We start from the raw sequence: 23,130 nt of genomic DNA on the forward strand, positions 1-23,130 counted from the left end.
GATTATTTACCTGGATCATTGCTCACATTTATTTTCCTTAACATGCGAATATTCTGTTTATTTCGCCGAAAATGAATAATCTATATAATTTTTTCCTAAAATTGATTATTTATATTGCGTAAAATAATCAGCTAATATAAAAAACTTTTTATCATCGATTAACAATTTACGTCTAAACATTATCTTTGATGATGAATATATTTTACGCTCATTCACATTTATAATCAACACGAGCTATTGATTTTAAAAATATATTTTCATATTATTTGTTTTTCCAAAACAAAAAACCAATCAATCAAAATTAACAGAACAAAACAAAAAAGGGAAAAAAGACAAAAACCAAAAAACCCTCTCTCTTTCTCACGAAAACTTATCACCACCTTCGCACACGCACTCTCTTCTCATCCTTCTTCCTCTTTCTTCTTCTTCTTCTTCTTCTGCTTCACATACACTGAAAGTTTCAGAGCGCTTCAATTCCTGAGCTCCCCGGAGACGGACGGGATTGCTGGAGGCGACGGAGCTATCGATACTGCTTCTTCTTCCACACGCAGAGAGAGAGGTAGAGAGGGTGGTGCGTGACTGAATGGTGAGGGTAATCCCCATGGCCTCCTCGATTCGGCCTTCCCTCTCCTCGTTCCGCTTCTCCTCCACCTCCCGGTTGGGTCTCTCCCTCTCCCCTTCTCACGCCCCTCCCCGGAGGCTCGCCTTCTCTCACCTCGGCAGCGGTAGGTTCTCTCCGGCTCGCGTTCCTTCCTCCGGTTGTTTTTCTTGTTGAGCCCCTATTCGGCTTCTGGGTCTTGTTTGCTGGCGAATTATATTGGGTTTTTTGTGGTTTTCCGGTGCGATTGGTGGTTCGCCTGGATTTATCTGGTTGTGGGTATGGGTTAGATTTCGTGTGTTTGATAAAGACTTGGTTTTGCTGGTCGGAAAATCTTGGGTTTTGACTCCGCGGTCCCAATGACTATTCGCGCAGTTGTTGATGGAAAGGTAATTCGAGAGATGTGTTAGCTAGAATGAATTTGTTGAAAAAGGGGCAACTTGCTTCTTTGAAAGCAATGACTTCTCGCGGGACAACACTAGCTACTGTCATTTTGGATTCGGGGTGTGTGGTAGATTTATCTTCTTCTTTATCTGAATTTGTGAGTTTAAAGTGCAGGAATGCCAATGACTATCGAGGCATGAATTTCATTTTGCTTAGCATTTTGGCTGCCGTCATATATGGCGGAGAGTACTTTCGTGTTTTCGGATAAGTCTGTATTTATTCATCATCACCAGTTGAAAACCACATTGCAGTCTGCAATGCCACGAATTCCTTTCATTTTGTAGAATTTGCTGGGATAAGGAAATGGTTATTTAAGTTCTCCCACATCATAAATCAGCGAAAAGATGAATTGTCTGTTTCCAATGAGTTTATATCTGCTGTAGCAACCTGACGTTCTTTGCTGAATTATGAATTCTTGCTCAGTGGTATCCCAGTCTCAATCGTTTGGTATGAGAGCCTCTAGGGCGTTAAGAGGAGAGAGCAATGTCACAGCTGCCAGTACTCCTGGAAATATGGCACAAGCAAGCACGACTGCCACCCAAGAGAATGTTCTGGATTGGGTTAAACAAGACAAAAGGAGACTGCTTCATGTTGTCTACCGTGTAGGGGACTTGGACAGAACCATAAAGTGCGTGCTCTCATTCCTGATGCAGATCCATGTCACTTTTCCTCTATTTTCCCTTCCTTTTTTAACTTCACAACAGGGAACTTGGATCTAAAGAGATGTCTGTTTTGTGCAGATTCTACACAGAATGCCTGGGCATGAAGCTGTTGCGTAAACGTGACATACCAGAAGAAAAATATACGAATGCATTCCTTGGTTATGGACCAGAAGATTCCCACTTTGTGATTGAACTCACTTATAGTACGATAACCAACCACATGAATAGTTGCTCCATTTACACACACACACACATTGAATTATGGCCTGTGAATTGCTGATTACTCTTCTTTGGTGAGCTTTGCATCGTAATTCACTGATCATTTTTGTTGGTCTTCGATGTTACCTGATTTATGGTATGGCCAGATTATGGAGTTGACAAGTATGACATTGGGACTGGTTTTGGCCATTTTGGCATCGCGGTCGACGATGTAAGTTCTTGCAAAGAACTCTTCTGGTAAATTGTTTTTGATGGTGTGGTTGGACAATCTTTAACAAACTTCAGAGGCAGTCTCTGTGCTAGACACCAAAATGATAGTTGCATTATGACATCAGCCCCTTCTCTGCAATTTTTGGCGATGTATTGTGTCATGTAGGGCCATGTTAATGTAATTAGTCCGACTTGAGTCAGCGTAGCCGACTACGACTTGTCTCCTCTTCAGTTGCAGCTGGATATGCTCACCTCGAGCATGATCGAATTCCTCCGTTCATGTTTAAGATCTACCAAATGAGATACATAATGTACTTGCACATGGTTCCACATGTCTTGATTATCCAAATGAAGTTTTGATTCCAATTTATATCGGCAAAAACAATATGAAATTTGATGAAAGTGTTGTCGGGTTCCTTCACTTATGTCTTACATGAAATGTTGAAAACAACTGAAAAGTTAGTACTCGATTGGGTCAATGAATCATGAGGCATTGAGGCCAAGTACTTATGATCTGGAAATGACTTAAATTGTTGCTTGACGAACTCGATTTAAACATGATAGCAATATGTGGGACTTGAGGTGCTTCTGACTGGCTTGAATATTTGCTTGCCCGTCGAGTTTCATACCGAAAGGAATCATGGTTGCATCATGCCTTCTAAAAGTCACGTGGATAGCTCATAATGCTTGTCAGATGCCTGGTGCAGCTATGAGTTGGATAGTTGCTTAAATAGTGATATCTTGATTAGATTGCCAAGACTGTGGAACTCATAAAGGCTAAAGGTGGCAAGGTAACGCGAGAACCGGGTCCGGTCAAAGGGGGCAGCACAGTCATCGCATTTATTGAAGATCCTGATGGTTATAAGTTTGAACTTTTGGAGAGAGGTCCCACTCCAGAGCCACTTTGTCAAGTAATGCTTCGTGTAGGCGATCTTGATCGATCAATAAGTTTCTACGAGAAGGTGAGATAAGTAGGCACTATATTTTGGATGCTACATCCAAACTGCAGGGTCTCATTGTTTTTATGCATATCTTTCTTTAGGTTGTTTTTATTTCACTTCCAGTTCTCGGTATGTAGTATGTACTTTTTATATAAACTTGGTCATGTCTACCAGGCTTTTGGAATGGAACTTCTTCGTACCAGAGATAATCCCGAGTATAAGGTAATTTAATATCCTTTTATTTCGGGTATCATCTTATGATCTGTTTGCCATCCATCAAATTTGAAGATCGACGATGTCTGACCTGTATAGTCATGTCTCCTTATTTTACCTAGAGCCGTAAGTTGTCTGAAGTTTTTATGAGTTGTAACTTTGGGTACCGAGATACGTATATTACATGATTTCTCTGTGCTGTCAAGTTCTTCTCTTGAGTGGAAAATTATTATACATCCTCAAACTGTTGGAAATGTGTTTGTTTCTATTTTTTTATGCACGTCTCCTTCTCTACCTTCCTGACATTGAATTCTTCTATTCTAGTACACCATAGCAATGATGGGATATGGCCCTGAAGACAAGAATGCCGTGTTGGAGTTGACATATAATTATGGTGTCACTGAATATGACAAAGGCAATGCCTATGCTCAGGTACAGAGTCTCCCTTCCTTTAACTGGCTTAGTATATGGTCTTAGTTCTCTTATAATACATTTCAAAAGTGTATTTACTGTTTACTGTTTCTGTATTCACTTTCTTGTTGAAGTATGCTTAGGACTACAGAAATTGAATAATTTCTACTTTACGTGCATAATCAAGTTTATAAGCTGGGACTAATGTATTCGTCTCTGGCAGATTGCGATAGGCACTGATGATGTTTACAAAACAGCCGAGGCAATTAAGCTCTGTGGTGGCAAGATTACCCGGGAACCTGGACCATTACCTGGTATCAATACAAAGATTACAGCATGCCTGGATCCTGATGGTTGGAAATCGGTATGTGATACTTCATGATGTGTCTAACTTATGTATTTGATTGGTTGAACTGTCAGTATAGGCCCATATGGACTCAAATTACTTTTATTGGTTATTGACTGCTGCAAGATGTGACAAGCCTAGTCCTGGTCTGTGATTGACACTGGCAAAACTGTCATCATGGAAAAACATAAGGGGCGTATACACGGACTTCCTTTGAAGGGTTGGTGTTAGATTAGAAAAGCCATACCTTACCTGATGATGTTTTTTACTGGGCTTAGCGTTCGAGCATGATAGATTTGTCTGAAACACTACTTCCTGGAGTTTAGACTTTAAAAATTGGGCGAGCACGACAGTCATATTGTCCAATTTCTTTTTCCTCTTCAAATCTTTGCGTCTTGCATTAATTTCTTTGACACATGCATATTGTTGATTTTATTTGAGATGCATTCAGTAGTGTCCTGCTCTCGCTCTCTCTCTCTCTCTCTCTCTCTCTCTGGCTTGAAGCATCTTCTCATCCGGAAAACTGATGTAGGTTTCTTTTCTGTAAATTTTCAGGTCTTTGTTGATAATATCGACTTTCTCAAGGAATTGGAATGAGACAGGGGATAAACTACTCGAAGCTTGTAACAATCGAATAAGATAATCGAGCCAGATGAATCCTTATAACAGTTCCCGGTGGGATTTATATAAAAAGAAAAAATTTCCCATTTTGTAGTTAGTGTGTGTGATTGCGAGTTTTTTTTCTACCCACATGCATAGAAATATTTAGCTGGATACTCCTGTGGATCATTCTTTTGTTTTTAGGCTGTTTCTGAAGGGGAATGTTTTTGCAGATGTCTATTTGACCATCCACAGAAGCTATTTGTAAGCATCAACAGTGATAGCTAAAGCATCATGTATCATATAGCAACTTCATTGTGGTTATAGGAATTGCACGAGCAAAAATGTTTCCTAATTCTCAGTTGTCTCTGTTTTCCAACTGTAAACTGTGATTCCAATTCTTTGGACTTACTAAAGACGAATCTACTAGAATTCAAAGATCTTTATCCAGAGGGCGTGCTTATGTATGCCGCATAAATTTCCCCCCCCAAAATGATTGCTGCACGATTCATAGCACACTATACATTTCATGTTCTGAGATTCATGAAAAGCACACCCATGCAAGCACATGGAACAAGGAATCAAACACAACCTTTGAACTCAGAGCCACCAATTTGCGCGAGAGGTTGCGGCTTTTATGGAGTCGGAGAGCTTCAAAAGTCTCCGCTCCAGGTTGCTGCGCTGCTTTTCTCAAAGACCAACTCGTGGAATCCACTGCTGCCAACGTGGGCACGGGCCAAACCATCGCCGTTTCATTGGATGGTTCAGTAGCTTCCGCGGGTGGACCGACTCTCGATGCTTCGGCCGCGGGGACGATCAAGAAGAACAAAATATAGATGCATGTCGGGTTGCTAGGGCTGGTTCCGCGGGACGCACCGGTATCCGGAGGAGCACGCATGCACGGTCGATCTCGAGACGGCTGCGAAGGAGAGATTGATGGAGGACAATTCCACCTTCGCGTGGCGGATAAGATGGAGTTTAGGACTTGGACGTATGTATGTATCATCGTTTCTTGTTCTTGGCTTTTTGGTTGGATCAAAGAGTTGACTGATGAGAGTTTCCTGTTCTTGGCTCTTCATCAAGAAGGAAAATTATTGGCAGCTAGTTTTGTATTGATCTTTATTATGGGATTAAATGATGAACTTGTTCTACTTGCATGTGCCGGATAATTGTCCAAAAATTCATAAACTTATTGTACGGCTGCCAATTCAGTCCTAAACCTTTCGATTGTGCCAATTTAAACCTAAGCCTTTTTGCAATTTACCAATTCAATCATAAACCTTTCAATTGTGTCAATTTAATTCTAAACCTTATAAAGATTTGCCAATTTAGTCCTAAATCTATTATTTGGATAATTAGTCGGAAAGATTACATTGACTTATACTTTTCCCATTCTATATTTTAACATGGATGCTTCAATTTTGGAAAAGACTATGAAAACTTTTTATATGAGCACCACGTGTCGATTTGGTGCCACGTCAGCGGCAACGCCACGTCGGCAATTCGACAAGTATTACCAACCGGTGGTCGACATTGGAAGGAACACGGAGAATGGAATCTCACCCTGATCAATTCTTGACTATTCCATCCATCATGAATCAACCAGTGAGAATTTGGACTTGAATCATATCATAAGTTCTTATATTCATACAAAATGCCAGATTTTGATGGGTAAAAGACACATGACAATGAAAAGAGTTCATCAGACATTCTCATAAAGATCAATAGAAAACTTGTTAACGAACAAGAATTCTCATGACTCAACTCTTTGATCCAAGAAAAGAGTTCCTAGATTATCAAATCCTAAATTCCATCTTGTCGGCCTTGCAAAGAGGATTCTCCTCCGACAATCTCCGCCTTGCCGCCGTCCCGAAATCGACGTCGCAACCGTGTTCTTCTGGATACCGGTGTGCCCCGCAGAACACGTCGCCGCAGCGGCACTCGAACCCCAGTAGACCGACGCGCTTGTCGCACGCGGCGCACCTGTTCTTCTTCTTGATCATCGTTGGGGTTGGAGTGTCTCGAGTCTGTTCCCCCAGCGCAGCAGCCCAATCGTCTAAAGAAACGGCAGCCCCGGAAGCCGAGCTCGAGGGCCGTCCCTTGGCCGCCTCGGCGGCGGATTTCGCGGCTTGGTCTCTCAGGAAAGCGGCGTAGCACTTGGAGCAGAGACCGCGGTGCTCTCGGACTCCATAGAAGCCGCAACCCGCCGCGCAAAACGGCGGTTCTCCGTCGAAGCCCGTGCTTGTTTCCATGCTCGTGTGCGCGAGTGTGTTTCTTGACGTGTCTTTTGGAATGTGATGTCTGTGGGATATACATAAGCGGGCTTTTTAAAAGACAAGTTCCTCTAATTCTACTGGGATTTGCATTCACAAGCCCGAAACGGCGTAGTTTTTCGATACTCCGACTAGGGCTCTTATAAGTCAAGAGTGTATTAAGAACCATATGTGATCGGACCTAAATGTCCTTTATCAAGCCCGGGTATTAAACTTGATAGGGTTAATACCACGGAAAAATCCAAACTAGTACACCTGTGATAAATTTATCCCAAATTAATTTTTTGATCACGAAAAAATCCCAAACTGATACGCTTATGACAAATTTACCCTCCGTTAGTTTCCGTTAAATTTGATTAATACCATTAAAAATCACAACCGGTACACCTGTAACAAAAGGAAGGTAAAATCTCAAACTGGTATACCGGGCAATTGGCACGTGTTATTCAACTCAGCAATTTGATGGTAAAATTTAACGGCAACTAACGGAGAGTCAATTTGTCACAAATGTACCAGTTTGGGGTTTTTCGTGATCAAAAAATTAATTTCGGGTAAATTTATCATACGTGTACCAGTTTGGGGTTTTCATCGGTATTAACCCAACTTTATTAGTAAAATAATTAGATTTAGGCAGGGCGCTTGCCCAGTTGTGCTCAATACGCGATTCAGGACTTGTTGGCTCGGGTGGGCGTAGGCGGGGCTCAATTGAGGACGGCACGATTTACTCAACGAGAACATTTATTTCTGATCGACTTCTTCCGACGGCACTAATTCGGTACGAACCGAAAACGAACACGACACGGCGTACACACTTCATGAGAATGATATAAGAGCGCATTTGTTATGTTTACTGGTAAATCTATGTCATAAGAAGTACATTCATATCAAGAATCAATAATTTTCTCACTTAGGTTCGTAAAATAAAATCTTCATGTTGGAACGGAGGAGTTCCGATCGATTCAGCAGCGGTCGAACCGGGTCGGACCGGCGGCTCTTTTTTGGGGAGGCCGGCGAAGCGATATATAGCTTCCGACCGGTCAAGTTCCGCAAGCGTCGGCGCCTTCTTCTTCTTCTTCTTCTCAGCGCCGTCGTCCTCCTCAAGGCTCAAGCAGCGGCAGAAGTCTCTCTATGCCGGGACCGTCTCCACGCCAGAAACCCTAAACCCGATCGTTCGCCATTGCCGATTCGCTCTCTCTCTCTCTCTCTCTCTCTCTCTCTCTCTCTCGCTCTCGCTCGGAGGAAGCGGTCGGGAGCGAACAAGATGGAAGGAGGAGGTATCGCGGAGGAGGAGGAGCGGCGGCAGGCGGCGAAGAACAGACCGAAGAGGCGGAACCGCCAGGATTTCGCTCCCTTCGGCAACTACAGACACTACTACGGCTATCGCGTAAAATTCTCTAACGCCGCTTCCTCTTATGCGGCATGGCATCCGCCGTGGTTTTCACGTTCGCCTAATTCTCTAACGCTTTGGTGATTTTTTGTTGTTTTTTTTTCCTTCGTGCCGCAGGTAAGTGAGGAATTGGATGAAGATCCGCGGTTGAAAGTGTTGAAGGAGGAGTGGTTCGAAGGCAAGGATTGTCTCGACATCGGCTGCAACAATGGGCTTGTCACTATCCACGTTGGTGAGTGGGGTTGTTCACCCTTTAGTCCTCATGGGGGTTCATGGGTTTTTCACCGTGTTGCCTCTCTCAGTCCCGGCAGCTTAAAGTTGCTTGCTTTATTCGTCCATGCTCTGTTTCTGATGATTCTTGCCTTAGATGTCCATATATTGAGATTGTTAGCTTTTCCAATGACTGTTCGTATTTGGTGTGGCGTTCACTCGCTTCAGCTCCAGGGCTTGCAAAAACCCAGTGAATGGTGGATTCTGTAGGCTAAGTGAGTTTGCTTGGTGGCCACATGTGCTGTCTGGACCTGTTCTTGTTAGCAGATACTAGGTCTCTAGTCCCTCAAAAATATCTTGCGTAATTTTTGAAGGGAGATAACTCCATTTAGGATTTGATATCCCCCTTCAATCCTTCCAATACTTGTTTTGTGAAGACTGTGGTTTGTCTTAGAAATTACATGTTATTTTCTTGGAGAACTTTCTAATGCTTACCAAATGCAACACACTTGCAAGTGCTCGATGATATCATATCGGAACTATAAGATTTATTACTTGTTTTGGTTGTGGTAGGGAGAAATTTCATCTAAAAGCAACCAATAGAGCAAGGTTCCTTGGCCAGTCTTTCCGTTCAGGAGCTTAGATGTTCTTCTTTAGGACGGTGGGAAAATCCACTGGTAAAGTGACTTTAACAAAAGAACTGCGAATATGACTAAGAATGAGCAAATTGGCATTTTTATGCATTGATCATTTACCTCACTAATATCTTGAGACTTCTTCTGCAGTTTAGATTATGATAATTTCTCCTCTCTTTCTTTGTTTATTTCTTTTAACTGGTCCTACATAGCCTGGTAGTTTGGGGGGAAGCGGAATTCAGTATTTTGCGTGCACTTGTTGCCACTACCTGTGGTTTTTTGCTTGATGCTGTTTACAAGTTGTCATATTTGTCTACATTGTATGATCTCTGAGTTATGGATCTAATTTTTGCCCTTGTTATAACATAATCTTTTTCTGTCTTCAGCAAAAAAGTTTTGCTGCCAGAGCATTTTGGGAATTGACATCGACTCAAGTAAGATTCTATGAATTTCAAGTCCTTCCTCGAGGAGGTTTACATGAATTATTTTTTGGTCAGAGTTTTTCGTATATTTGAATATGGACTTCTCTTTTATTCTCTTTTTTTATTAAATTACAGTGACAATATCTAAAAGCCTAGGTTTTTTTTTTTGTTTGGAGCAATTAACACAACAATATATTATACATGCAAAGACAACAGAAATATTTTCTTGCACTCATTTGACAATGCTGGGAATAGTCACTTAGCTCATATCAAGTTAACAGCTTATCATTCTCATATCAAGTTAACAGCATATCATTAAGATTTGTTAAATAGTTGAAGTTCTATTGTAGCATTTCCACACTCTAAATATATGATTGCCTTTTGTCCGTCTTGAGAAGTATCTTGGCAAGCAATCTGATTTTTCAACTCTCGCAAAATGATCCTTATATCTGGCTTTGTTGACAGTTTTCCTCTCTCCCTTTTGGTGATAGAAGCGTGTCTGACTAGTTGAACAGCTGGTCAATCGTCATTTTTGGTTTATCTACATGCTCTTTATGTAGGATGGAATTAGTATCATATAGGTGACAAGATTCTTCTTTTGTAGGGAGAACATACATTTTTCAATTCACATGTGCTACAGTTAACAGATTCCATATTAAGAGGATGGTGGCAAGGAATATGATTGGCTTGTTAATGATAATAAGGTCTGGTGATGATGCCTCTTGATGATGGATGATATAAACCTTAATATGTGAAGTGATCTCAGCCAATTGTAAATTAAGAAGCATATCAAACCTGTGCTTGACCCCCTAAGCAAGTGCCAGGACCCAATATATTTATTAGATTGTGATTGGATTACCATATAGCATACCCCATAATTGATTGCTGGACGTAGAGTCTTACCTTTAGTGGGGTGAGCTAAGAAGTTTGGCAAAATATAAGTTGAGGAGGGTGAGATCCTCGGGTCATTTTCTTTGGTCGAATATCTTAGGTTTTTATTGTAACTGGGATTAGTAAGCTTTTCATGCTTGAGAGGAGGAGTTAGATTGTTATAAAGTCCGACTGAATGAATTTTCCTATAAACAAAGAAAGAATGATCACGTCCTTCTTTTTCGGTGAGAAATTAATAGGCTTAATGTTTGCATATACTGTCAACTATCACCTGTTTCTGATAGTAGAGGTTCATTTTGCTCGTCAGATCCCCAGCTGTCTTATGCTTCCCTCTAGATATCTTAAATATTCCTCCTTATGATGCATATCCTAGTTAAAAAATAGAAAGTCAATTTGCTAATAGAATAGTTGAAAGGGTTGTGTAGCTTCCCTCTAAATTTTTTTAATATTCCTCCTTATGATGCATATCCTATTTCAAGATAGAAAGTCAATTTGCAAATAGAATAGTTGAAAGGGCTGTGTACATTTCCATTTTTACGTGTAACTTAGGTGTATCGTTTCTTTTCCTTAATAAATTGGTACTTAGCAGGAAAAAAAGAAAGAAAGGTGTGCTGTTGCATTTGTCTTTGGTCAGTTTGACTAATGAAGAATTTGGGGTTAGTCGGAGTGTTGACTGTTGAGATTGTAGGATTAACAGTATTAAATTGGCCTATATACAATAACACATACCTGACATATGCCCAGTCGTGTCAAACTAATTTGCTCTCCTTGCTTGGCATATAATGAATTGGGTATCACGGTGGTGGTCTTTGAACGATAACATTTATTTATTGTGATGGGAGATTTTATATTTGTGGTGGCTTAATATTTCTTTGTTTTTAGACCGAATTGAGGATGCTAATTGGATCCTCAGGAAAACTGTAAGAATGCAATCTGCTGGTAAGAGCCATTCAAAGACTTTGCAATCAGGGGCTGAAGAGAGACCAGTTGATGATGCCCAAGACCTTAGCATGTCAAAAGATGGGGAAACAAGGAAAAGTACAAAGAACCAGTCTCTTTCAGAGAAGACAGATCTCTTTGAGATTGTGTCTTTCCGGCGGGAAAATTTTGTTCTAGCTCGGGCTGATGCTCATGAAAGTTATGATACCATTCTTTGGTAAGTGACGCTTCGGTAGCTATTGTAAGACATGAGATATTTTAGTTTGAGCACATTTAGAAAAATTAGGGCAGCGGAGTCTTAAAGTAATGGTTTTAAAGAAAGGGCAATTATGGATGCTTGACAGTACTAGAACATTATGTCTGCAATGCATTTTAAATCACATGTATGGAGGTATACTTATTCATCATTCTCGATCAACCTTTTGTTGCAATTTGATGTTTACAGCTTGATTTTCCATTCCATTCTTGTTTCAATAAATAATTAGTTGTTATATCATGGTCAAACTTTTTGATAAGTGAAACCCATTGAAAAGAATCATCTCAGAGGAAATATGTCTAAGTTAAATCCAAATTAAAGCTGGACATATTTTTGTGAATACTGCATGTTACTTGCCAGCACTAAAAGTTGATTGTTTATCTTAGAATAGTAGACGGTTGATATGAAGTTATAGCTCACTCTTCCTCCGATGGAACACAATTCCTTTTTGTGCATCTAGTTACTTGAAATATTTCAAAGAAGTTAGGTTTTTATGTCCATGACCTTTCATTTTTGGGTTCATTTGCTTTTATGTTATTAACTAGAAGACATGTTCTCTCCTTGCTGCAGTTTGAGCGTGACGAAGTGGATTCATCTGAATTGGGGTGATGAGGGGCTAATTACTTTGTTTTCAAAGGTCTGGCAACTTCTTCGACAGGTAAAGACTGCATATCTTATTTAATTGATGCATTTTTTCTGCAAAAGATGCATATAGCATGGTTCTTTGCAATCTATATTGGAAATTTAGAGGAGCTATTTAAGTGGAGCTGTCCTTGGTCTCTTTCATTCAACTGTTCCAATATCAGTGACTTTTCCATGAGCACTTAAAACTAAATTGGGGAAACTGCACTGAAAAATGTCTCCAGATAAGTCTGTATCCTTTCCTGTTTCCTTTGCTGGTCACCTTCTGTGAGATGATTTCTTATCTCGATCTCTTTACTGGCTGTGTCATGACTTGCCTTTCCTTCTAGGCTTCAGAAGTGCCGTTGTATGTAGCCAGAATCTCTCTAGATTCCTTTTACTAGTCCTCCTTACAGCGATTCCGTTTGTCGCTTGAAGTCATGGGACATCCATATGCAGTTCACTTTTAAGATTTCAATCATTTTGCATTGGTTGCCCAGCATAGTGGTAGATCATCCTAGTGTACTGTTATGTGCTTCATGGATTAGTGCATAGAGAGATCTTGAATTGATAATAAGAAGCGATTTTATGGATTTCATGGAAGAAACTTCCATTTTCTAATGTTTTCTTGGGCAATAGTTTCTGTAATCGCTTAATATGGAATTTTAACTTTTCATACTAGCCTATATTTGCCGTATTACTAAATGTAAGCCATGGGATATAGAGAAAAGGAAGGTTAAGCATAGATGACACTAGAGGAGTCCATCCCATCTAAACCTATAGATTACAAGTATGTGACTAGCCTTGTCTGCGCAAACAATGATTTTTTCGTAACCTTTGTCTATCTCACATATTTTGGGGTAACTGCTGAAACTTGTGCTACTGCATCTCCTGTGAGCAGGGTGGCATTTTTATCTTGGAGCCTCAACCTTGGCGTTCATATGAAAAAAATCGTCTGGTGTCCGAGGTATGATGATGAGTTCGGTGGATCTGGAAACTGCCTCTAAAGTACTTGATTCCAGTTTTGCTTTTTATTTAGTGGAAACTGATGTGTATGCCGTAGCTTTTGAACCTAGTTCGATTGATATCGTTCCTATCAGTGCTTGCGGATATGCTAAGGCTCGATTTTTTGCTTTTTCTTTTACTGTTTCTGCAGACAACAGCCGCGAATTATGACAAGATCATGTATCCACCGGAGGATTTTCAGGACATACTTCTTGATAAGGTTAGGTCAAGTCCTTGTTTCCGTATTTATAACCAAACAGCATCACTTTTGTTGTTTCTAATCAAATATATCCATGATTTTTTTTATTTTGGTCGAAAAATATATCCATGATGTGTAGCTGACTATCGGTGCTTTTGCAGATAGGCTTTAGGACGGTAGAGGACCTTACCTCCGGTTTGTCAGGGACCAATGCCGGATTCAATAGACCAGTATTGGCATTCCGGAAATAACTGAACGGGGAAAGCTGCAATTTTGCACTGAAGTTTGGTACTCGCGGCAAAGTCCATCTCATGGGGAAGATGTTTTTGAAAGGGACAGACATTGGATGTGCACAAGGCGGTTCTGGCATACAGCATCGCCTCGATACAACCTCTGTCCGGGATAACCGGCGATGTAAGTAAATGCCTAAGAACAAGAGAGCGGCGAGGGGATCTCCGAGTTGCCATGCAAATTGTGGTTTCGAATCTGTTAATGGTTTGCATTAGGCCTCATTGGTGATGGCCCAACCCTATTTATGAGAACATGCACTTAGCCTAATGGAAAAGAGAAATGTCCAAACTGTTTCTTGTGCGGCAATATTTTTACGTTCTTCCCATTCACGTGGTCTCACGAGAAATTTCTTGCCTCATCATATACTCGGGCTAGCGATATCCGTTAGGTCAGAACTCCCTCTCTCTCCCTCCGCCTCGATGGGAGATTAAACATTACCGTATCTGATATTCGGGTTGGTTCGTTAGATTTTGAACGTTGAAGAAACAGACATACCCCAGTTTGGCAGGACTGGTAAAATGTTAGGTTCGGAAGATGGAGATGAGCTTAATGCCGTACTGCTACTGTGTAATGTGCGCGATTGTCAATCTGTAACTTCGCTCTCTCGACTAGGTTGAGGAATTCCCAGCCCTGAGCACTCAACCTCCGCTGTCATACCTTGCTCTTTTACTTGGAAGCGTTGCAATTTTAGCACTTAACCCATTCAACTTAGAGTAGCAGTTATATAACAGCTTGAAGGATGATCTTCCAATTGGGCCAATTACATATCGTAGGCAAAGGACGGTCCTTGTCCAGCATAAGTAAGTGCGAGGCCGTGTAGCAGTTGATGATTTGTGAAATCATAGCGGATGAGCGCAACTCGGGAGGCAAATTGCAGAGGCCTATGCCTTCAGGCATCATATATTTCCTCTCAGTGGAAGATGAACAGAGTCCCTGCAATGACAAAACCGCGAATTTGATGATTGACCAATCGTTAGACCCTATTCCATCACATAATTATCACCCTGCCTCCATTATTTTCAAGCAAGATGTGCCAAAAATGTAGATATATGAATGGGGCATGGATTTTCACATCACACACGAGAAATTCTAAAGCACATGCAATCTTCGCTGCCTAGATATCACCGAACGAAACTTCAAATTTGCAGGAATTGTTAATAACCAACGTGAGAGAAGCTGCAAATCTTAAATGAAGATAGGTGCCCGGTGATCGATGAATTGCCAAGGTGATCATTAAATCTTAAAAGCACAAGCTCCAGGAGAGTTCTCGAGGGTCCCTTCCTGATTATAGCAGAATAACTGGCACGGCAAAGTCGAGGCAAAGTCACAATCAACATTGTCAGATTGCACAAGGAGAAGCAGAAAAGGGCAAAGAAGTACTTTTCTCTTATTAATAAAACCAGATTTTGAAATAATTTGGCGACAAGTCGGATTGCAATCAAGTTGCAACGAAAATGTATATAGAACCGTGAAACATGCAATAACTATGTACAAAGAACAAAACACAACCTCTGTACACTATTACTCTTGACCAACAATCAATTATAGTCACCTTGAACACCAACAATGCCACCAGGCTCATATAGAGAAAACAACGCAATCTGCCAACTCAACAGCAAATGTGCAGCATCCGGACCTCAAGCCGTTCATCACGAAACAGTTACCCAGAGCAGGCCTCGCATAAGGAGCAGCTTGCATAGATGCATCAAGAGTGTCTGACAAACCAAGTTCTTATATTTGTGCGCACATAGATTGCCAAAGAGATCCCTTAATCAAACACTCTGCTCAAAACATCAGTTTGAGTATCTGTCAGTAAGTCATAGTTGGTAAAAATCAAATTCCCGTATTAGACAATCCAACTTAAATAACGTCACATCTGATGGAAATCACATTGATGCCAACCAACACAGATAATGTTTACAAACAAAGTAAAAGATCGCTGACTTCTCTATATGGAAAGGTAAACGTGGTGGAAAATACTCTATTAACTTGAGGGAAAACATGATACAATAAGATGAGAAACAAGATAATTCAATCCTAAAGAAAAAGGTACAAATCTTACCGCATCAACTATTTTGCAGAAGAAATTCTCTGGAATGATGGGATCCAGCTACTAGAAGGTCTATTTTTGTTGCCATGGCCATGAGTGGGGTTTGCATTGTCCGTCGGCAGTTGGGACTTTGGAATATTCTTTTTTGAGACTCCAGTTAGAGAAAATGAAGTAGATGGCATGTTCACATTGCTCACAATCTACAAAAGTTGAATATAATTGCTTTTATGACTGGTCGGTGGCATGCGTGAACAGACTTATAAATGATGAAATAACAAACAGGAGCCTTGGCAAAATGGCACGAAAATGTTACATAGATCATTAGAATTATTCAACTGTGTAGTAAATTAAAACCTGCATCCGATGTTCTCATACGCCCTTTATCCGAAAATCAATTTGATAGACTAATGTAAATTCTCTATCCCTTTTTTTCCAGAGTAAATGCTGGTCAGGAAATACGCTAATACTCACATTCTTGTTGACAGCACGGCCAGAACTCAGATTCTTGTCCATTGCAGATGGATGTTGTGGGTAAGTGACAGTAGCGGCAGTATTGCTCGATCCACCAGGCTCTGCCACCTCACTTGCATGAGCAGCATTTGTGCCACCTGTCATCAAACAAATACGGAAATTTTAAGAGCAAGATAGTCAATTAACATCTCTCAATAAATAATATTCTTCTCTTTCTTTTCAAACTTCTCATTCATCCTTTTCATCACTTCTTGTGTCCTAGAAAACTAGTATAACAACATTAAAGCGTTTAAGCCTTTAAGGGTCCTCTTAACTCCAGAAGGAATTTCAAGAGCTGACCACTTTTACTGTCTAATGGATAGTCTTTTAAGTGTATACAAGTAGCAGGAAGATGTACGGAGATCACTAAAGATTATCCTAAACTGGCAAAGTTCTTCAAAACTTAACATACAGTATCCAGTTTTCTTTGTTGAAAAGCATAACATGCAAAATAACCCTAAATAGTTGAAGTATGAAGATGGGAAACAATTTTCCCTTTCGATGTTCATCCAGTGCTTTTGATGAAGGTCTCATAAAATAATGACTGCAAATAATCATAACGAAGCAATGACTCTCAGGATCCAATCAACTATCACCCACTAAACATCAGCAACAGACAAATACATGAGCACTAACCGACCTTGAAGGCGGTCGACATCCATTGGCATTGCACGTCTGCTGCTCTCATCAAGAGCTGGCTGTAACAAACAATATTCCATACCCATTTATCAGCATAATAGAGAAAAGGAAGGAATTATCAGACCACAGCTAGTAGTGTGCTAAATAACTAATGTAATAATGAAAACGATGATGCAATTGAAGCAATTGGAGTGATGCCAAATGATCATACTGAAAAGCACTTATGTTACAGAAACTCCTCATAAAGTAATTTAAAGTCAAGATTACCCACAGAAAATCGAGGCTGAGTTTTGCTCTTTTGTGCTTGTTGGTATTTCAGGATCGTCCAATCATATACATAATCAAATTGATATCCTGTAACACACATTGTTAAAAGTTACATGCCGCATTTCAACGAATTTATCATGTGTTGAAGTTAAATATATAGGAAGAACTTATCCTGCCTCCCATATGAATAGTGATGCCAAAGTGATACATTCAATTATCCAAGAGAGGATAAAGAGGAAATCCCTTATCTATAATTTCTAGAGATTTCATTATCATTTTATACCTTCAGGTTGACATTCCGTTACATGAAGTACTTTTACATAATACAGTTTCAAGACAGCATATAATATTCACACTTTCCTCCTGGTTTGCCCTCGACAAAAATTAATCCTACATACTGTTTTCTAAATCTCCCTAACTGCTTAAGAGAAAGGATCATCCCATTGCCTGTCAGACCACATCTAATTTCTGACAAATAAAACAGGGGAAAGCTGGGAGAGATCAGAAGAGTAAAAGTTGAGCCAAATTGTTTAAATATGGTGCAACTATAAGGCACTTGACATATAAGTAGATACCTAATTGATAAGGTCATTAAATGAAAAGTAGAGCATGTGCTTTGGCATACAGAATATCAAAGAATTAAGAAAATAAGTGATACACAGCACTGCTAGCGTGCCAGGAATTGTGATTGCTTTGCATTTTGAAATTGACTGTCCCGATTGAGTATACAATACCTTCACGAGTAAATAGTTCACGAAATAGACGCTTCAAAAATCCATAATCTGGTCGTTGATCAAACGTCAAGGAATGGCAGTAATGAAAATATGAAGCAAACTCTACAGGATGAGATTTGCAAAGAACCTTCAAAAAAGAGAGCCAACTCAAGTTAGAGCAAACCGAACTGTAGCAAGCAAAGGCATAGGCACACACATCATTTGACACACCTCAATAGGAGTTGATAACTTCTTCTCACAAATCTTATCATACTTTTGTTTCTTTGTAGCTGCTTTCAGTCCCTGCCAAGGAAGGCTGTGAATTGAGATATCATTATATTAGTTTAGTACACATGAAATGCAACAAAAATTCTGGGAAAAAAAAAGATTTTAGGTCATGTCCTCTAGTTGTAATGTCTATAATCAATACTCTTGGGATAGTAACTTCATGCCAAAAGATGACTCATAATGCCTCACAAATAACATATACCTTCCCCTGAGGAAATACAGAAGTACATAGCCAAGTGACTCCAAATCATCTCTTCGGCTTTGTTCTGAAAATAAAACTAGTTAACACTGGTTGCCCATGTCACTGGACATGCACTTGCAAAAGGAAAAGCAAAATGACATGATCCAGCTTACCAATCCCAAGATGAGTATTGCAACTTGCGTAACGTGCAGTGCCAGTTAAATTTTTGTTTTCCCTGAACATAAAAATAAATTTTAGTTCGCAACAAGAACTAATGCTCTCTTCAAAAATAAATAATTCTCCAGAAATTAATTCTCCTTCGATATATCCATGAGAAAGTACCTCAGACAGATTTTGGTGAACCACCGACATAGTAAAAAAAGATTATATAGCGTCATGTGAGATCTTAAACCTGACGTATTCAATCTAAAGTAAAATTCACCGAAATAAACTAATGGAAAACCTGTATGGGATATGGCGATTAGTTGTGGAGTCCCGATATCTCTTTGCAAGCCCAAAGTCAATAATATAAACCTGGTAAGAAGGATATAGGACCAGAATGATCAAAGGTTTTAAACACGACAACTAGCTGCTGGTGGCAGGCATCATGTAAAGCAACACATTCATCACCTGATTTGCTTTTCTACCCAGACCCATCAGAAAGTTATCGGGTTTAATGTCTCTGTGCAGAAATCCTCTTGAGTGCACGTACTCTATCCTTGTTATCTGCAGAAGAGAAAGGTGCAACCATATATGTCACTTTCAAAAGCAAACCTGCAGCTGCTTGATGATTCAAAGAAAATGAGGATTGCAATCCTTGCTAATCACAATATCCATTTACCATTTGATCTGCAAGCATCAAGACTGTTTTCAAAGAAAACTTCCTCCCACAGTATACGAATAAATCTTCAAGACTTGGTCCAAGAAGCTCAAGAACGAGTACATTATCCTCTCCATCTACGCCGGACCATTTTATGCTGGGAAGACCACCTGAAATAAAGGAAAAAAAAACGAGCAGATAAGTAGCTAATCATGCGAGGCCTCAAATCCACGAGCTGCACATGTACTATGCTACATACTCCCTCCTTGAAGAATGTTGTACAATTTTGCTTCATAAAGAAGCTGCGGATGCTTGGTCCGATTATTCTCCTGCAAAATAAGGATACAGAAGAATGTTACTCGTTCACTGCCCACATGAAAGTCCCTCAATACACAGTCAGCTCATGACTAGCGAAATTCAGCTGAAACGGATGGAATTCTCGATGGAAATTCATCCGACGCTACACGGGCTGAAAAGAAGAGGCAAATTCCACAAAAATCGAACGTGGAACACTCCAAGCTCGCCATCGGATCACGCCCCGTCCGAACTCAAACGAAACGACCCAGAAAGCTGATTCAGCCCGAGAACTTACGATCTTTATCGCGACCATCTCAAACGTATCGACGTGCGTAGCTGCAAAGAAAAACACGAGGAAAATTCACAAGGGTCAGTCGAATTAACGAGGCTCTCGGGAAGCCACGCCGCCGCCGCGTCCCGACCGGACACTAAAGCTGAAACAGTCGCACGGCGGAAGGGACGCGCGGCCCACGATCGAGCTCGAGCGCGCGGGACTGTTACCGAGGAAGATTTCGCCGAAGGACCCGCTGCCGATCTTGCGGCCGAGCTTGTACTTGCCGCCAACGACGCGCTCCATCGGGGGGCTGGCCGAGCTTCTGGGCTTCTCCAAGATGCTCTTTTGATCACGTTCCAAGCTTCCGATTCGGTTCGGAGAGAGGCAGAGACAGATGGGTGCGAACGAGATGGAGAATCAAGAAGAGAGGATGGAGACAGAGAGAGAGAGAGAGAGTGACTTTCTTGAGGGGAGTTCTTGTTTTTTGACTGAGAAACTTCAGACCACACGCAGGAAGAAGCAAAGGAAGCGTGGCAACGGACGACAGGAATTTCTTTTGGCGTGGCTTATTCGATTTATTTTATTTTATTTGATTTCTTTCGATTAAAATTAATTTCCTCGCAGTCCAAATTAGACTTTTTGTCATTTTTGGAAAGTTTGGAAAACAAAAAAAAGAAAAACAAATTTTGTCACGTCTGCTCATCAAGAGGGGTTGAGTTTTTCCTTTTGAAGTATGAAAACGAGAAAACGAGACAAAACAAATTGTGAGAAATTCAAAGGCGAATTTTCAAATACCAAGATTTAGATGTTGAATGGGAAGTTTCGAAGTTAGACAGTAGGAAGACGAGTCCGAACGAGCCTACTGTCTCAATTGAGATTAGAAGGTTCATGAAGATTCGTGTAATCGTCTGTCTCACTAATCATATTGTCACTTTTTTTTGAAAGTTGATACGTCGAAAACAATGAGAAAGAAAAGAGAGAAGAAAAGAGAAGAAGATTCGAGCGATACGGTCCATTCGCCAAGTAAAACATTAATCAAGTGATATATGATCCATACAAGTAGACATCAAATGGGTTTACTGTCGAACCAATGGAAAACAAATTGAACATACAAAATAGATCACTCTTGCAAAGAACAACAATTTCTCCGTGGCAATGCTGCTACATCAAATCAATACTGGGGCTTGGAGCACTCAGGAGGCATGTTCAAGTTGAACCTCTTGGTGTCCTGGCAATAGTCATAGATCATGTAGTTGTTCCTCACCCACTTCATCTGCCCCAGCTGGGCGTTGCTGAGCTGGCTGTAGGCCGGCGAAGTGTACCAGTTCGCCGGCGTCTTGGCCGCGCACTGCCAGATGCTGCTGGTCCCGTACCAATTGCAGGCCCTAGACTGGAAGTTGCGGAACTGGGCCACGAAGGGGGCGTACCGCCAGTCGGTCTTCACGAGCCCGCCCCTCGTGGCCCAGTTGTCCGCGTTCCAGAGGCTTGCGTACACCTTCATGCCTTGCTCGTTCGGGTACCCGACCCCCTGGCTCTGGTAGTTCCTGAACACTCGGATGGGTATGCTGTCGACGTACCACCTGCTCTCAACACGAAATCGCAATATGAGCGCTATTGTGTCGTTAAGTAGTCGCGAAAAAGTTTACAAAGTTCGAACCATTTTCGATGGAACCACTTAAACCGTCAATCGCACTTTTTCCGAATGCGATCGAACATACAGTTCTTGCTTTTTAAACTGACACATGCATCTATTTAGGCCATGTGGAATGAACCAACCAATTTAGCATAACCCTAGCTTTTTGTGGATCCCTTGTTGTAGTTAGAAGATCAAATCTATATCGAAATTAAGAGATTGGCGAGCGCTACGTGTGACTTGGAACTTACACAACTTCGGTGGGGTTCCAGAAAATGGTGTAGTTGTGGAAACTGTCCGAGGGGTCGAACCACGGGTAGAACTGCTGTTCTCTGTTACCGACTCCTTGAGCGAAAATGTTTGTGTGGATGATGTAAGGTTGTCCAGAAACGTTGCCCAGGAACTCGAAGTCGATCTCATCGTGCTTCGACCCCGTGGAAGATAGCTGCATAAAATATGTGCATAAACGCGATCGAATCCTTAACATTTGTAAGTTTAGGGGCTTTTCTGCACAGATAAAGTTTGGTTTGATCTTACATAGTATGCAGTGACTGTCCCAGCAGAATTTCCAGGGACCAACTTGATCAGCATTTCGATGCTTCCAAACAGGTACGCGCTCTTGGTCTGAAAGGCCGAGCCTGCAAATCCAACACCAATATTCCGCTAAGAGGATAAACTATAATCAGCTCCGCACATTGAAATTCATTTATAATAAGACCGCCGGCTTTGATTAGTGTTATACTGGTATTCTGGTCAGATCCTAAACCCAGCAACTTAAAAAATATCTGTCCATTCAGCTTGTAATGACTGCCATGTACATTTCTCTGGTCAACATCAATGTCCCCTTGATCTTGAAGCGCTTCTTGCAATGCTAATTCGATCCGCTAGACATTAAATCAGCGTTTTCGAACTGTGTAACTGATTAGCACATTGAGTATACAGGTTATGACACGAATGATTTGTTGAAATCAGAAACTTTAATACCAGAAATCTTGTCCAACACGAGTTGAACATCGTTGCCGTTGTTGAAAACCGAGGACTGCCGAGCGCCCCAAGTGAAGTACGAGGTGTCCCAGAACGCGGCCTCGACCCGGCATCGACCCACGAAGGCGGCGGAGAAGAAGAGAGTGATCAATAAAACAGGAAGCCTTGCCATCTTTCTTCTCTCTGCTTCTTTCTCAAGATGTATCAAAACTCTTGTGATGGTGTTGTGAGGTGGATTGTCTTCTTTGCCTTGGTTCTGAGGCCTTTAAATAACTAGGAACTAGAACTTATGACCTTTCCAGGAAAGAACTTCCTCTGATGAATATTTTACATGTTGTCCTAGAATGTGTTGGTCCTGTCAGGGGCTCTGGATTCTGACCCTTTCTAGGACTACTCATGTTGTCCTCCTGTTCAGCTCCCCTTACAATAATTAACAATTTTAAGCTACAAAGTAAGGATGAAATCTTAATCCTAATTGAGCAGTAACGTTTGAGAAAGCATGTTCCATCCTCACCTTTGTCACCTCGACTACGGTGAAGGTTACCTCGAATTGGATTCATTGCGATTCGAACACGAAATCTGCCGCATCCGGACCACACATCCAAACTCTTTGGTGTTACATAAACAGGAATAGCTATGGCAAAATTCACTCCAGCAACGAAACTGAATGGACATGAAGCATTCAAACTGTGTTTGTTTCC

The 23,130-nt window shown here is 41.0% G+C and overlaps 5 protein-coding genes and 1 long non-coding RNA gene across 8 annotated transcripts; 3 read left to right on the forward strand and 3 right to left on the reverse strand.

The window, feature by feature from the left end:
• The first annotated feature begins 414 nt into the window (after positions 1-414).
• On the forward strand, positions 415-4,974 carry LOC115690432 (probable lactoylglutathione lyase, chloroplastic). Its single transcript, XM_030616768.2, has 9 exons — positions 415-725; positions 1,466-1,670; positions 1,783-1,907; positions 2,070-2,134; positions 2,883-3,095; positions 3,249-3,296; positions 3,612-3,719; positions 3,922-4,062; positions 4,600-4,974. Exons 1-9 carry the CDS (start codon positions 584-586, stop codon positions 4,639-4,641), a joined length of 1,089 nt encoding a protein of 362 aa, XP_030472628.2. The 5' UTR covers positions 415-583; the 3' UTR covers positions 4,642-4,974.
• Positions 4,975-6,440: 1,466 nt separating this feature from the next.
• Positions 6,441-6,896, reverse strand: LOC115690461 (zinc finger A20 and AN1 domain-containing stress-associated protein 2-like). Its single transcript, XM_030616799.1, has one exon. The coding sequence runs from the start codon at positions 6,894-6,896 to the stop codon at positions 6,441-6,443; it is 456 nt and encodes a 151-aa protein (XP_030472659.1).
• A 1,015-nt stretch (positions 6,897-7,911) lies between these two features.
• LOC115690434 (probable RNA methyltransferase At5g51130) lies at positions 7,912-13,805 on the forward strand. The gene is made up of 8 exons (XM_030616772.2): positions 7,912-8,301; positions 8,422-8,536; positions 9,536-9,583; positions 11,345-11,618; positions 12,228-12,315; positions 13,180-13,245; positions 13,435-13,503; positions 13,644-13,805. The coding sequence occupies exons 1-8, from the start codon at positions 8,179-8,181 to the stop codon at positions 13,731-13,733; spliced, it is 873 nt and encodes a 290-aa protein (XP_030472632.1). The 5' UTR covers positions 7,912-8,178; the 3' UTR covers positions 13,734-13,805.
• A 468-nt stretch (positions 13,806-14,273) lies between these two features.
• LOC115690429 (casein kinase 1-like protein 3) lies at positions 14,274-20,317 on the reverse strand. 3 transcript variants are annotated; one of them, XR_004006842.2, is made up of 16 exons: positions 20,040-20,317; positions 19,834-19,874; positions 19,501-19,570; positions 19,263-19,411; positions 19,052-19,147; positions 18,885-18,955; positions 18,595-18,656; positions 18,443-18,506; positions 18,184-18,268; positions 17,974-18,100; positions 17,244-17,326; positions 16,974-17,031; positions 16,295-16,431; positions 15,836-16,023; positions 15,326-15,554; positions 14,274-14,706 (listed from the first exon to the last, which is right to left on the reverse strand). XR_004006842.2 is itself a non-coding variant. In XM_030616764.2 (15 exons), the coding sequence occupies exons 1-14, from the start codon at positions 20,113-20,115 to the stop codon at positions 15,844-15,846; spliced, it is 1,299 nt and encodes a 432-aa protein (XP_030472624.1). In that variant the 5' UTR covers positions 20,116-20,317; the 3' UTR covers positions 15,141-15,554; positions 15,836-15,843. The 3 variants fall into 3 exon arrangements, 1 of the variants encoding a protein (XP_030472624.1); XR_008815730.1 differs by having other exon boundaries at positions 14,677-15,072; XM_030616764.2 differs by lacking the exon at positions 14,274-14,706 and having other exon boundaries at positions 15,141-15,554.
• On the forward strand, positions 14,606-15,340 carry LOC130137056 (uncharacterized). The gene is made up of 2 exons (XR_008815731.1): positions 14,606-14,745; positions 14,922-15,340. It is a non-coding gene; the product is annotated as an uncharacterized LOC130137056 (long non-coding RNA).
• Positions 20,318-20,817: 500 nt separating the features above from the next.
• On the reverse strand, positions 20,818-22,672 carry LOC115690433 (probable xyloglucan endotransglucosylase/hydrolase protein 26). Its single transcript, XM_030616771.2, has 4 exons — positions 22,430-22,672; positions 21,983-22,083; positions 21,697-21,890; positions 20,818-21,392 (listed from the first exon to the last, which is right to left on the reverse strand). Exons 1-4 carry the CDS (start codon positions 22,599-22,601, stop codon positions 20,984-20,986), a joined length of 876 nt encoding a protein of 291 aa, XP_030472631.2. The 5' UTR covers positions 22,602-22,672; the 3' UTR covers positions 20,818-20,983.
• Between the last annotated feature and the right edge of the window lie 458 nt (positions 22,673-23,130).

Source organism: Syzygium oleosum, unplaced genomic scaffold (assembly GCF_021117445.2).
Source record: "Syzygium oleosum isolate NSW1041296 unplaced genomic scaffold, Sole_v2.1 Sole_v2.59, whole genome shotgun sequence".
In the NCBI taxonomy this organism is placed as follows: domain Eukaryota; kingdom Viridiplantae; phylum Streptophyta; class Magnoliopsida; order Myrtales; family Myrtaceae; genus Syzygium; species Syzygium oleosum.